This window comes from Bombus flavifrons, chromosome 16 (assembly GCF_040668555.2).
Source record: "Bombus flavifrons isolate JBK064 chromosome 16, iyBomFlav1_principal, whole genome shotgun sequence".
NCBI classification, from domain to species: domain Eukaryota; kingdom Metazoa; phylum Arthropoda; class Insecta; order Hymenoptera; family Apidae; genus Bombus; species Bombus flavifrons.
In genome coordinates, this window is record NC_138457.1 from 2,107,850 (window position 1) to 2,122,559 (window position 14,710).

Sequence of the window (14,710 nt, forward strand, 5' to 3'; positions counted from 1 at the left end):
GCCCAGGTATCTGACTGTGTCCTTGCTAGGAATTGTTGTATTGTTGATGGTGACCTGGGGACAGGTTTGTTTTCGGAGCGTGAAGGTTACATGTGAGGAATTTTTTTCATTAATTTTGAAACCCCATTTATGAAACCACTTTACCATAGAATCGAGACATCGCTGGAGAGTGGATGGAGCAATTACCGGGTCTGCGTGGGAAGCTAATAGCGCTGTGTCGTCAGCAAATGTTGCTATTGTTATCTCTGTTGACATAGGTAAATCGGCAGTGTAGATGGAGTACAGCAGGGGTCCGAGGACACTACCTTGGGGTATGCCAGATTCTATTGGGAGTGTTGTGGAAGTGGTGTCTAAGCATTTAACCATGAATTGTCTATTGGTTAGGTAGGACTTTAGGATGGAGTAGTAGGTGTGTGGTAGGAGTTTTTTAAGTTTGTATAGTAGCCCTTCGTGCCATACTTTGTCGAATGCCTGTTGAATGTACCGCTGAGCAATATTTTTTCTTTTCAAGGGTTTGGCTGATAATGTGGGTTATGCGATGGATTTGCTCTACTGTTGAATGTTGTTTCCGAAAGCCGAATTGATGATCTGGGAGTGTTTTCAAATCCTCTAGGAGTGGAAGGAGTCGATTCGATAGCATCTTCTCAAATAGTTTAGACAGGGTAGGTAAAGGACTAATTGGGCGATAGGAGCTAGTTTCATATATCGTTTTTCCGGGTTTAGGGATGAGAGTAATCAGTGAGATTTTCTAGGCCTTAGGAAAGTATTCAAGGCGAAGAATTGCGTTGAAAATCGATGCGATGAGTGCAATCCCTTTTATGGAAAGTTCCTTGATTGCTGTATTGCCTATTAGGTCGTGCCCTGCTGCTTTCTTGGGATTTAGGCGACTGATTAATTCTATAATCTCTGCAGAAGTGAAGGGTTCAATAGGAGGAGACATTTGTAAGGGAGAGTGCAGGTATTCAGTAATGTCCGCAGCAGCTTTGGAGGAATGGGGTTTAAATACTTTAGACAAGTAATTAGCAAACACGTTGGCTTTTTCTATAGGGCTACGCGCCCACCCACCTTGCGGCCGGCTGATTGGAGGGATTATTTGCGGTGGGCGCGTGAGTTTCCTGGAAGCCTTCCATAGTGAGTAGTTGGAGTCAGCTGTGGGGTACAAATTGGCCAGATATTTATGAAAACAGTCTTTTTTATAATTTTTGATGATTTTGGTTAGCTTTCTAGTTGCGTTGTTTAGCTTGCGTTTGTCATCCGGTGTTCTATGGGTCTGCCATACTCTTCTTAGTCTACGTTTTTCTGCTATTTCTTTTAATATGTAATGGGGATATTCACGTTTGCTGATAGAAGTCTTAGTAGGTGTGGAGGAGCGGATAACGTTTAATATGTTTGTGTTTAAGTATTCCGTGGCTGCTTCGATATCTTCATTAGTTTTTAGTGAAGTTAGGGCTGAAGTTGAGTGATTAAAGACTTCTCTAAAGAGCTGCCAGTTAGTGACTTAGTTATGAATAAAGCCATTAGGTGTATTCTCGATAATTGTTGAACTGACTGTTGCTATCACGGGGGAATAATCAGAAGAGAGATCAGCCGAGGAGTTGATTTGGACGTATCTTGGCGAGATATTTTTAGTTACGAAGAAGTCAAGTAGGTCGGGTATTTTGTTAGTGTCAGTGGGCCAGTATGTGGGTTCGTATGTGGTGAGGTAACTGAGATTGTTGGTTGTTATGCTGTTTAAGAGATTTTTGCCTCTTACTGTGACCAGTCTGCTGTCCCATTGGGTATGTTTGGCGTTATAGTCTCCTCCAGCTATGAATCTATTGTCCAGGGTGTCAAGGAAGTTAGCAAAGACTTCTTTGGCGATGGAGTGTCTGAAAGGGCAGTATACTGCTGAAGTGGTGATTGTTCCCTGGCAGTCTTCTATTGCTACGTCCGTTGCTTGGAGGTAGTCTTCCTGGAATGATGGAAGTTCGTAGTGCTTAATGCTGGATTTAATTATGATTCCGGTGCCGCCGTGAGCCTTTCCACTGGGATGTTGGGTATGGTAGAAATTATAACCATATATTTTTAGGTAGTTTTTGTCGGTGAAGTAAGTTTCCGATACGAGCATTATGTCGATTTGCTGCTGTTTAAGGAAGAGTTCTAGTTCAAATTTGTGTTGTGCTAGACCGTTGGCATTCCAAAGAGCTATGCGTCATGGTTTTATTTTGTGTCGGGACGTACTAATTTATCCATGATGAGTGTTAATAATGATAGTAAGTTATTAATTTGTTCTGATTGTTTTTCGATTAGTTTTTCGAGTCTGGCGAAGTTGTCCGTGCTTTGTGAACTGGAAACGCTATTATGAGAAGGGTCCCTATGTGTTTTCGGATTGTTTTGATTTCCTTGGACTGCTTGGGCATAGGACATTGAAGTAGTAAAGAATTTTTGAGGACTGGGTACTTAATTGGTTATCTCTTTTGCTCTGGATTTAGGGTACTTATTTGTGTACAGGGTTTTGTAGACAGAGCAACCTTTATAGTTCGCAGGGTGGTCTCCTTGACAGAGGATGCACTTAGCAGGGATTTCTGGAGATTTCGTGCACTGCTCAGTAGGGTGTATACCTGCACATTTAACGCAGCGGAAATTACGGTTGCAGTATTTCTGCGTGTGACCGTACCTTTGTTATCTTTTATATTGCACTATCTTTTTTTTATAAGAGGAGGTTCGAATTTGACTACTGAATTCATTAATCGATTCATATTATATACTTGTTTGTTATTTGGCTTTTGTTTTAAGTCTATGAAAAATAAGGATAGCGGGTTTTTCTAGATTCTATGTCTTATGTTGCTTGTGTTTGTTACCTCGTGGCCATGATTTAGGAGTTCGGACTTCAGTTCCTCCAAGTTAGTTGAGTAGCGGATATTGCGTAGTACCACTAGTAAAGGTCTTTCTTGTTTAATTTGATACGTGTGGTAGTTTGCGTTTACGGTTTTTAGTAGCTTGGTTAGTTTCCTGTATGATTCTGGGTTAGTCGGCAGAATTTTGATTTGGTTATTGTTTATTTTAAGTTTGTAATCTTCTTTGTTAATATCTTTCTCAATGGACCTTACCATTGTTTGAATGTCGATGACGTCGTCAATGAAGATAGGTGGGGGGAGGGGGGGATTTTTACCTGTATTTTGTTTTGTTGGTGTTTCGGCTGTGTCCATGGAGTTGTCACGTAAATTTAAGGGTAGGTTGATGAAACAAAGTAACTGAGTTGTAACACAACTACTGTCTTTATTTTCTAGCACAGGTTAGGCTGATCGGAGAGATGTTCACTGTTCGATGGCTTTTTCTATTTCTCCCTTAGGTGTTCTCGTCTCATTACGGACGAAAGCTCGGTGTGGGTGTGCCCTTTTTAATTAACAACGCGGATTCGCTGTTCGCACCTTCCGTTAGGAAAAGTGAGGGTGTAATTTCGACCAATCGCGGGGAGACGCAATCGCGAGGAGAGACGTCAACGGGAGTCGTAAATTCCCGTTACGATTATACTAATCGACACCACGTGTTACGTCGCCTAAAACATCGGCGCTGCAGCTCTCGCGACCGGGCAGCCGATGGCCTGCGTAACGTCATTTCGACCCTCAATAAACCTAAGGACCAACCATAACTTTTCTCTTTCATTGTGTACACATGTATCTTCATTCAATCCGTTGTCCTGAAAGATTTCTTAAGGCTAAAAATATTTGCGACGCGCATCTGGTTTTTAGAGAGGTCCTTGGGTTTATTAGGCGCATTAAAAACACGGAGAAAGCGGGCACGCACCCATTAGGAAAAACCGAATAGCTATCTAATACAACAGGCGGGGTTTTCCCATGCACAAGGTCACTCTCGAACCACGTTGGTAGGAGGCTTCCTACTCATCACTTCTCCTACGACTCTAGGAGGGTCAAGTGGCAGACTTCTCCTGCTACATCGCTGCTTCGAATCGCTTTCGGCTGATGGGCGTCACGTGTTGTTTTACGAACTTCACAGAGTACTAGACACACGTCTGCACGCTTCGGCACTCAACAGAGAACTGTAAAGGACACTTGAAATAATAGATCCTTGTTTGGTCTGAAGGACCTTAACTACGAAAATGCCTAGATTTATGGTGGTTCACTAAGCCTATTAAGGGTACGCGCTAAGGATGTGTAGACATGTGGTTGCCATCTTACCCGCGGTGTGTGTGGCTTTGGTCTCTGATGTGAATTGATGTCACATACCCCCCTCCTTAGATTGATTTTGGTCCTCCAAAATCTTAGTGTTTCTTCTTTTAATGGTAATATTTCTTTTTGTGTGTTAGCTAAATATATTATAACTATGGAGATCGTCCTGGAAAATAAGGTTTTAAACGGTTTCTATTAATTTTGTTGATGTTCTTTTCTATTAAAACTTCGTAGTAAGGTGTTTTAACTTTTTCAATAGTGTAGGGTTCTAACCATTTTATGTCTAATTTATGCTCTTTATGATCGTTATGTATTAAAACTCTATCGCCTTCTTTAAATATCGACTGTGGTTTTATTATTCGTCGTCTCTGATCTCTTTGATACCTTTGTTTACTTTTAATCAATTGGTCGCGAGCTTTTGAAAGTCTAGAATCCCATTCCCGTTTTCTGAATGCTACTTCGTCTGCGCAAGTGCGTCGTGGTTTTCGTGCTATAGTTGAAGGTAAATTAGCTTTGTGTCCAAATGTTAATTCAAAAAGTGTATAACCGGTTGCATCGCATATCATTGTGTTGTAGGCTAAGCATATAAAGTTTAAATGTTCGTCCAATTCTTTCTCTGAGTCTTTTTGAACAGTTTTTAGCATGTCTACGATTACACCGTGAGCACGTTTTAGTAATCCGTTACCTTGAGGGTGAAAACTAGTACTTTTAATATGTTTTATTTTGAAGGCCTCTTCGTATTTTTGCATTAGGTCGCTAATAAAATTTTCTCCTCTGTCTGTCAGTATTTTCTTAGGTGCTGAAAAAATATATGTCGGGTTAAGATTAGAATTTAGGGCGCGTAACAATTCTTTGGATTAGCCATCGTTTTACGAAGCAGAGATTATATTTACACGTATATACAAGACCTTTACGAAGTATAATGAATATTGAGTTTAACGAATAATAAGTTTGACGAATAATAAGTTTAACGAATAATATGTTTTACGAATAATAAGTTTAACGAATAATAAGTTTAACGAATAATATGTTTCACGAATAATAAGTTTAACGAATAATAAGTTTAACGAATAATGAGTTTAACGAATAATGAGTTTAATGAACGCTATTAACAATGTTCTTGGGTTCAAACGAATCCACGGTCAACGGGATTACTCTTTACTATACGTAGAATAATTTTAAGCACAAAATACGATTACTGAGACGCTCGGTATAAGCTGCTCGATGTGTCACTCTCCAAGGCGATCGCACGAATCATAAACTGATGGAAATTTTCCTTGCTGTACGATTGCACTTGTTTGTTATATACTCGTTGGAAGCACCGAGAAAGTTCCAATCGCCGTTGTTAAGCAGTTTCTGTCTGGAGTGTGATTATTGATACAACGTGTGTCCCATTATATTGACACCTCCGAGGTACAATCCCATGTGGCTAGGCCCGTTCTTGAGGCCGTATGCCGCCACAACCACATTTCTAGGGAGAGTCGTACAACCAGTCCAGACCTCCGTCAGGCAAAACGTCCATCCCGTGACCGTGGCTACGTTCGGCGACCAATTGTCACCAATTGTCTCGCTATCACTAATCTCGAACAATTACAATCATATTGAATGACAACAATTGCTTAATTACGGCTATGATAAAATCTAGGCTAAAGCATTAGAGGACTTTTCCAAAATTGCAAAGGGAAGGCTGCGGTTTTCCTTTCATCTCCGACATACATATATATATAATAATTTAACAGGGAATTCCAAATGGTTTCTGTCTGTTGGTTTTTTATAGGAACAAGGATGAGATATTTTGTGAGTTCATCATGAATGGAGAGTATGAAAGAATTGCCCTGTTTTCTTTTCTTTAGTGGTCCTAATATGTCCATTGCTATTTTGTCGTTTGGTTCCAACGATATGTCAGTTATACATGGTTCTTCTTTGGGTCGAATGCTAGTCATCTTTGCGGGTTGACAGGTCTCACAAGTTTTGATGCGTTCTTGAATCTTATCTACAAGATTCGGATCCACGAGTATCGGTCTCTTATTCGATCATATGTTTTCTGTATGCCGGGATGTCCTACTAAATCGTGGTTCTCTTGTAGAATTTCCTCCATTTGTTCTTCAGTATACTCCTGAATTGGCCCCCGTGCTAATGTAAATTCTTTGTCTTTATCGATACTATTGTAGAATAGAATCATTCTCTTGATTTCATTTTTCTCGGTTTCTGTGAACCGTAATCTCCAAAACTTATCTTTTCATTCTTTTGAAGGATATTCCTTATTTTGTTGAGCCATGACCGTGTTTCATAGTCTCCAAATTGCGATTTCTTCAATTGATAGAAGCTTTTGTTGTTGGGACAGATTTTTAAGTACTTTGGTTTTTTACTAGATCCGATAAACAATTCCATACTCAAATAGAATATCGTATTCAGAGTCAAGTTCTGCGTTTAGTTCTTCGTTCGTAAGTGTAACTGGTTCGTTAGTATATATACTGGTTAGTAGTATTCGTCGTATTCGTATTCCTCGAGTTTTAATCTCTATCGTATAAGTCTTGATAAAGGGTCTTTGCCATGTTGAAGCCATTTAAGAGCTTGGTGGTCCGTCCTAATGGTAAATCGTCGTCCAAGCAGATATTATCGGAGGCGTCTGGCTGCCCATACTATTGCTAATAGTACTTTCTCGGTTGTAAAATAATTACGTTCAGGTGGATTCAAAGTCCTTGATATGTAACATTGATATGTAGTTACATGGGTGTCCATCTTGGGATAGAATGACTCCTATTCCATCGTTACTTGCGTCAGTAGTTAATACAAATGGTTTGTCGTAGTCTCGGTATTTTAATACTGGGGAGTCACATAACTTTTCCTTTAAAGTATCAAATGCGTCTTGAGTTTTGTCAGACCAATGGAATGGCATGTCTTTTTTGTGAGTTCAGTAAGTAGATTCGCTAGTTTTGCTAAGTTGCGAATAAATTTTCTGTAGTAACCTGCTAGCCCAAGGAAAGATTTTACTTCTGTTGGATTTTTAGGCTGTCTGAAGATTTTAATTCCTTCTATCTTCTTCGGATTTGGCTTTACTCCTTCAGCTGTTACGATATGTCCAAGATATTCTAGTTCCGGTTTCAAAAATTCACACTTATCCGGTTGTACCTTTAATCCCAGTTCTTTAAGTCTTTGCAATACAATATTGCAAATTTCGGTTGTGTTCTTCTATTGGTTGACCGAAAATAATAACGTCATCTAAATATGCGAAACAATGTTTGTTAATAAGTCCACGGAGTGCAGTATCTATCATTCTTTGAAACGCCGCTGGTGCGTTTTTGAGTTCAAATGGCAGTCGGTCGTAGTGGTAATGTCCTTGTGGTGTGGAAAATGCTGTGTATTTCTTCGATTCGGGATCCATAGGGATTTGGTGGAATCCTGAGGATAGGTCTAAGGCAGAAAAGAATTTTGCGTTTCCTAACTGTGATAGTATGTAAGTTCTGTAAGTTCGTTAAGCTTTCTAAAATCAATTACAATTCTCCATTTCTGTTTTCCTGAGGCGTGTTGTTTCTTTGGTACAAACCATATTGAAGAATTGTAAGGAGAGTCGGAAGGTTCTATGATATTTTTCTTAAGCATTTCGTCCGTTTGTCGTTTAATTTTTGGCGGAAGTATAGTGGGAGTGCTGGTGGTTGCTGCCAGATGAAAAGAGAGTTCGCGTTTCGTCCCGGGACTACCGGTGGACTCGTCAGTAAGGCTATGCCAGGTAGTCCCTGCCTTAGACGTAGAGGAAGTCTCGCTAGGTGCGGTATTTTTATCGTGCGTCCGTATATTCGACCGCTAGCCATATGCCATTTAGCAAGTCGGTAGGATTTAGTATTTATAATTTTATTTTCTTTTAGCGTAATTGTATGTTTCGCAAATGAAGTACATGGTAAGAGTTCCGTTTCAAGATTAAAGACGTCTAAATAATAAACCAGTATCTTTTCGATTGGTTCTTTAAGAGCTTTTTCCGTATGCAAGAGTTTGACTGATTTTTTGAATGTTGAGATTTGATCGTAGGTGTTAGAATCTTCAATAGTGTTAGTAATTTTTAGGTTTGACTCACCACCATTGATAAAGCATACGGGAGTTCGTTTTCCTTCTAGGTACACTGTCTTTGATATGGTTTCCACAGGTGCTATGGTCGAATCTCGTTGTAGCAAAATAATATTATCATCCAGTTTCAATTTGTCGTTGGAAAGCTCGAATTTGAATTGTTGTAGTGCGGGTAAACTCAATATTTCATCTTCTATTAGCGGAAAATCGTTATCTACTACATAGAAGTCTATCTTTTTGTTAAACAGATTTATAATGATACGTTCTGAGGTTTCGAAATTAGAGAGTCCCATTGCGAATTTCTTCACGGGTACTGGTTCTGTTTTTGGTGTCCATTTCCGCTTGAGTAGGTTAATTACTGACACTGAGTCCGCAAGAAATCTTCGTTTTGGTTGTCCAATTGGTCCAAGGAGTACTGTTGGGAGTTCTCCTGTAGTCGCGTTAATCCTGATTTTTCTGTTTCCATCTCGATGTTGTTGATTGGAGGTGCTCGTTGTTGTAGGCCTGGTATTCGAAAATTTGAACATTGATTTGACGTATGTCCAAGGCGATTGCATTTGAAGCATCGTAGTTGAGCTCGTTCTGGCAATGGTGCGCGTTCGGATTATCGAAACGTAGTTCTTGGTTGAATGTTTTGTATGGGTGGAGTTTTGTTATGCGTGTTATTTGTAATCGTGAAGTGGTTACCTACTGGGCAAGACGTCTGGTTGCAATCAGGTGGCGGGGCGGTTGTTTGTCGTGTCATCCGGTTACGAGCGTTATCTTCTCGAATGTATCTTTCTACGTCCATTGCTTCTTGTTCTGCGTTGATGATGTTTGAAGGAGGATTAACCAATAGCAATTGTCCTATTTCTGAACGAAGGCCTCTTACATAGTCCGTCACAGAGTCCATGTTTAGTCGATCGTTCATTACTTGTCGAATTAGTTCGTCTTTATACTCATTGGTAACGCTGTATTAAAGTTTGTTAAAAGCGCATCGAAATCTAGTGTTATAATTTGGTACAATTTCAGTTAATCCTTGCCTTATTTCTCTTGATTGATCTTGGTGTTTTCTTACTGATGTTTGAGTATCTACGTTCCGTCTTAATGCTTCGGATAGAGTTTCAAAATCGTTAATACGGACATTGCGGATTGCCATTGCGGCCTTTCCTACAATTTTCTCCATTTTGATCATTTTTAATAATAATATTTTTTCGCTACACATCATTCTCATTTCTTGTATTTCATGAATAAAATCTTCTATGCTTATATCGTCGTCTCTGTTTGGTTGTGGGATGCATTTTAGAGCGTCTGTAGCTTTAAGCTCTGCTTGTACAAAACGTTCAGGGAAAGTTCTGTTCTCGGATGGTTGCGATGGTATCTGAGGTATTGGAGGAGGTTCTCGAAGGACTGATTGGTCTTTAGCAGTATGAGTTATTTCATCTATGGTTATTAGGGAACTGGCTTCTGATATATTTCCCATGGGTGTTGTTGCTAGAGTTTCATCCATACGTAGTGCAGGCATTAAAGATCTTGCGGAGAGTAGAGCTCCGTGCCGACGACGCGGGTGATATTCCCAGAAGCCACCAAAGTGTGGTGGACGAAGTTGGAGCCGTTGTCCGAAAGGATTGTCGCGCAATGTCTTCGCCGAGAGATGAATCAGCGTATAGCGGCAAAGAATGCGTCGGTTGCGAGGTCACTCACCAACCCGATATGAGCAGCTTTCGTTGCCAGACATATGAATATGGCGACGTAAACCTTGACCTTTCGACCTGCTCCGGAACCGTCCTGGAGAGACGGAAGGGCTTAGTACGCGCCCCGTTCGACTTGAGACGAACGACAGCCCCTATCCGGCTTAGCTAATCCAGGTAGCAAGGCACTGGGTGCCTTGTGCGCTGGTTGGGCGTAACCCCAACCCCTATGGCCCTATGGGGTGCCCGGGTACTGTATAGCGCTAAATTTACGCTCAGGAAAGCACCCGAAACCAAAGATGAGAATATTTGTATCGCCATTCGTTGGTGCGTCGGACATGGTTTCGGAAGTGCTCCTCACATTGTCGTTCCGATTCCGAAAGGTGTGTGGTGCGCAGTCCCTCGTCGATTTCCCAAAAGCGGGCGAGATCCGCTTATAGATTCGCGATATATGATTGCGTGAGATGAGTGCGTAGTCGATTGAGCGGCTAGTCTCCCCCCGATGACCCAACCGAATCGAATCTTTTGGAAACACAGGTCGGTATTGTTTTATCGATTTATCTTGATGTGTCCGATGCATAGTGATGCTAATATTGGTCCCGCGCTTAATAAAATTTCGATCAGGTTTGGTTTATGGAATCTTGGATCGGCTAGTCGGAGATTCCTTGTTATTTGGATTATTGAGCGATCTACTGGTTGATCTGGGACCAATGTCGATATTGTCGGTATGATTAAAAACGTCAATGTACGCATATATGTGCCATCTATGGAGGTAATTGTGGCTGTGATGCGGCAAGGTGTGAGGGCTCCGATTGGAACTGAACATCTCCCCTGTTTTACCGAGCGAGTTTGCAAACTTTTCGGTTATGAAGCTCATGCTAGAGCCGGTATCTAGCAGAGCTCTACCTCGGATTGGTTGTGTCCTGTTATTTAAAATGTTGATCTTTGCTGAGACTAACAGATCGTGATGCAGTAGGATAGACGGAGATATAATTGTTGACTCGGTCCCTTTTGAAGTCATCGTCATATATAGTCATTTCTTCCGTAGTCGTTGAGGACTGGATGCTGAATTTGATCCGGTGGATTTGGTTCGTGATGACCGAGATTCGTGTTGAGGAAGATATTTCCAACTAATTGATCGTGATCCAGGTGGTGATCGTCCGTTAGAAGATCGGCCGTTCGACGACCGACCGCTCGACGACCGACCGCTAGATCCCCGTGAACTGAAGTAAGTTTGTACTTAATGTAAATATGTATGGTGCCGTTGTCTGCATGCGCGATACGAACCGGCTGAACTTTGAGTATGAGAGTGTCCTCTGCCTAGACAATTTGTGCTAATTTCGTGGTATCCTTGGCATGTCGGACACACCAACGTCCTATTTGTTGTGGCGAATGTTTGTCCTCGCGGCACATTTTGTCGGTGACGGGGACATTGGTAGAACGCCCTTTTTGTCACGGTTGATGTAGAGCTTGTTCTATCGCTGTTCGCCCGTGTTTTAAGGAAGTCTATCACGTGCGTATATGAGGGCATTTTTTTGTTAGGTAAAGTGCGTTGCCATTTGCGAATGGTAGACGAAGGTAACTTCAATGTGAACAGCTTGATAAGAAGGACATTTGGTGTGACAGGTTCACCTAACTTTCCCTAACGATCTAAGATTCACCTTGACTGTTTCGAGAAAATCATCTACGGCTTCGGGTGTTTCCTTCGTTATTTTAGGATAGTCGCATATCAAGTCCCAATGACGCGTACAGACTTGACGGTGGCAGTGAAATTTTTCTTTCAGAACGGTAATAGCGATGGAATAGTTGGACTCTGTGACGTTTAACGACTGGATGCTTCGCGCGGCCTTTCCAGTCACAGATGATCGAAGATAATGGAATTTTTGGACCGATGTCAGTTTCTCATTTCGGTCAATTGTAGATATGAATGTGTCGTAAAAAGATGGTGCCGTCGAAAGTAGGTAACTGAATCTCCAGTAACTTGATTGATATCGGTTCGGGACCGGTGCCTGATTCGTATTTTGTCGGTATCGACGTCGAAGCTTGTGATGATGACGGCTTACCCGCATTCCTAAATTGTCATACTGTTCCAATATCTCGAGGCCGCGCGTATGTTCTTCTTCGTCTAATTCTATTATCTCGCGTTGGGTGGCTTCGAATCCCGTCCAAACTTTGTTCAGCCGTTTCTCAATGAATCTTAAACCAGACTCTACCTGATGGCTGGATTCTTCGTATTCGTCCAGTCGCTTCGATAAAAGTGTGATTCGACCGATATAATAGGCTCGGTTTCGACGCAAGGCGGTTAGTCTGTCTTCGCTTGTCATCGTTGCCGCGGATTGTGGATTGGCGATAGCTTCTTGATATGGGTGTGTCGTCTCCGAAGATAGCTCGCTTGGTTATGCAATCGGTGTCAATTGTTAGTTGATAACTGTTAATAGTTATTTGTTGATCGTATCTGTTAATTGATATTTGTTGACTCTTCTTTTACATTGTTTCCTAATAAACTATTGTTCGTTAAACATCTGAGTATTCCTTACGCAACCTATCACGACATACCACCCCAAACATGTATTTTCGACCAGTCGCGGAGAGACGCGATCTCGAAGAAGCGCGTCAATGGGAGTCGTAAATTCCCATTACGATTATAATAATCGACACAACGAGTTGATCGATCCCCTCATTTCCGTTAAGATAATAGGGGCGATTCAGTTAGTATAACACTGTGATTCACAGGGTTACATGGTTTTTATTTCCAACACTTAAGTTACACTGCTGAGTAGGTATAAATCGTAGATGACAATTTGTCGCACGAAGATAAGATAAATATGCACCATAGAGCAAGGCTCTTATAGTTGAATTTAGTATGTTAGTGGACGTAGCACTAGAGGATACTTAATAGAGGAAGTGAATGTTCGATAATCCCGAGAACCGACTTAGATAGTTGATGTGAGTTATACTCCTCTAGCGTTGTATAAGTAAAGTTGACCTTTTGTGCTTAGACTTAGACGTTAGACGTCAGATTTTGTTTGACTGACTTGTCGCTCTTATGTTAATACGGAAGAAAGTTCGGTGTTTCGGGGGTGTGCCCCTTTGCATGAAGAACGCGGATTCGTTGTTCACACTTTTCGTTAGGAAAAGTGAGGGTAACGATCCGCGATGTCGATTGATTACGACCCAGGCTGATGCTTGAAGGGATGAGTAGGAAGCCTCCTACCAACGTGGTTCGTGGGTGACCTCGTTAATGGGAAAAACCAGCCTGTTTTATTAGATAGCTATTCGGTTTTTTCTAATAGATGCGCACCCGCTTTCTCCGTGTTTTTAAGTCCGCCTAATAAACCCAAGGACCTCTCTAAAAACCAGATGTGCGTCGAAAATACTTCTAGGCTTAAGAAATCCTTCAGGACAAACGGATTGACTGAAGACAGATGTCGATACACTACAATGAAAAGTGAAAAGTTATGGTGGGTCCTTATATTTATTGAGGGTCAAAGTGACGTTACGCAGACCGTTGGCTGTTCGGTCGCGAGGGCTGGAGTGCAGATGTTTTAGGCGACATAACAGTTTAGTTCACCTTATTTATTCCACTCAATACTCTGAATACAACTGTCTTTTAGATTACTGGCTATAATATTATATTAAATAAAATTGTCACAGACTGAATATTCTTACATGTTGATTCTTAGAATACCGGTGCAAGAGACTTGGTGATGTTGCTGTCGAAGAGAAAAGTTCGTGGTGGGTGTGTCTCAAGTCTGTTCCTAACTGATCATTGGGTAAAGACGTATGTTTAAGGATGTTAAGGACCTTGCACTTGTGGAAAACCCGCGTTTCCGGTCTTCCTGAGATGTACCATAAAATAAAGACATTACGTGCCTTATGTTTTTTTCCCGTAGGGTCCTAAAATACCTTGACTCTACAATATGCCCACTGTTTATGATGGGTTCGCACTAGGGTAGTGTAGACCCTTGACGGTCGTCCTGCCCGAGGATCGCATCTGGTTCATATAAGGCGTCGCGGTAATTACCAGGCGGCCACTCCAAATCTCGAACAGTGGGAATATCGAGGGGCAACAAAGGAAAGAATCTGTTTGCTTTTGAACCAAAAGATTCATTTCTGCCCCGAGCTGCGATGTACGAATGGTTAAGCGAAGCAAACACAATTAGAGAAACGAGTCGTCTACTCTTGAGAGTTCAGTTTTAATCGTTACTTGTTACTAATCGTTGGTAAACGTTAACCGTTGTTAATCGTTAATCTTAGTTAATCGTTATTTGTTGTTAATTGTTAAGAGTTTAATAACCGTTATTGTTGAAAATCAAGAGTGTTTCTTGTGGGCACCTTCACCGACGATCACCTCATTTCTATTATTTATTCTGATGGTATAGTTCTTTTCTCCACGTTGTATTACCTGGTACGGCCCGTCATAGGGTGGTTGTAAAGGGTCTCCGATCGCGTCATGGCGTAAAAACACGTAGGGCGATGTTTCTAGATCATGGAAAACGAAGGTTTCCTTCGCGCCGGGTCGCGTAAACGATTGAGGCCTGATTTTTCTCATGCGCCCTTTCAACCGGTTCGCATATTCCGAGTTGGCCTGTTGATTCGCTGGTAAGAAGAATTCTGCCGGCAATCTCAGGCTCAGTTCGACAGCACAGTCGTGGCCCCTGCCTTTGTTCAAATTACAGATACCTTGGCAACTATTGTTGTTGTTGACGATTATACTCTGGTTCCTGATTGGCGACAAGCCTCTTTGGATCACGTATTCCTTAATGGGTTTGCTCACAGGATTGTCCAAACACGGCTTCAACAGAATGG

General features: G+C 41.5%; 1 protein-coding gene across 1 annotated transcript; it reads right to left on the bottom strand.

Moving 5' to 3' along the window:
- Window positions 1-4,321: 4,321 nt before the first annotated feature.
- LOC138188367 (uncharacterized) lies at window positions 4,322-7,719 on the bottom strand. The gene is made up of 7 exons (XM_069130083.1): window positions 7,668-7,719; window positions 7,435-7,583; window positions 7,139-7,361; window positions 6,945-7,070; window positions 6,235-6,377; window positions 5,576-5,750; window positions 4,322-4,968 (listed from the first exon to the last, which is right to left on the bottom strand). Exons 1-7 carry the CDS (start codon window positions 7,717-7,719, stop codon window positions 4,322-4,324), a joined length of 1,515 nt encoding a protein of 504 aa, XP_068986184.1.
- Window positions 7,720-14,710: the final 6,991 nt, after the last annotated feature.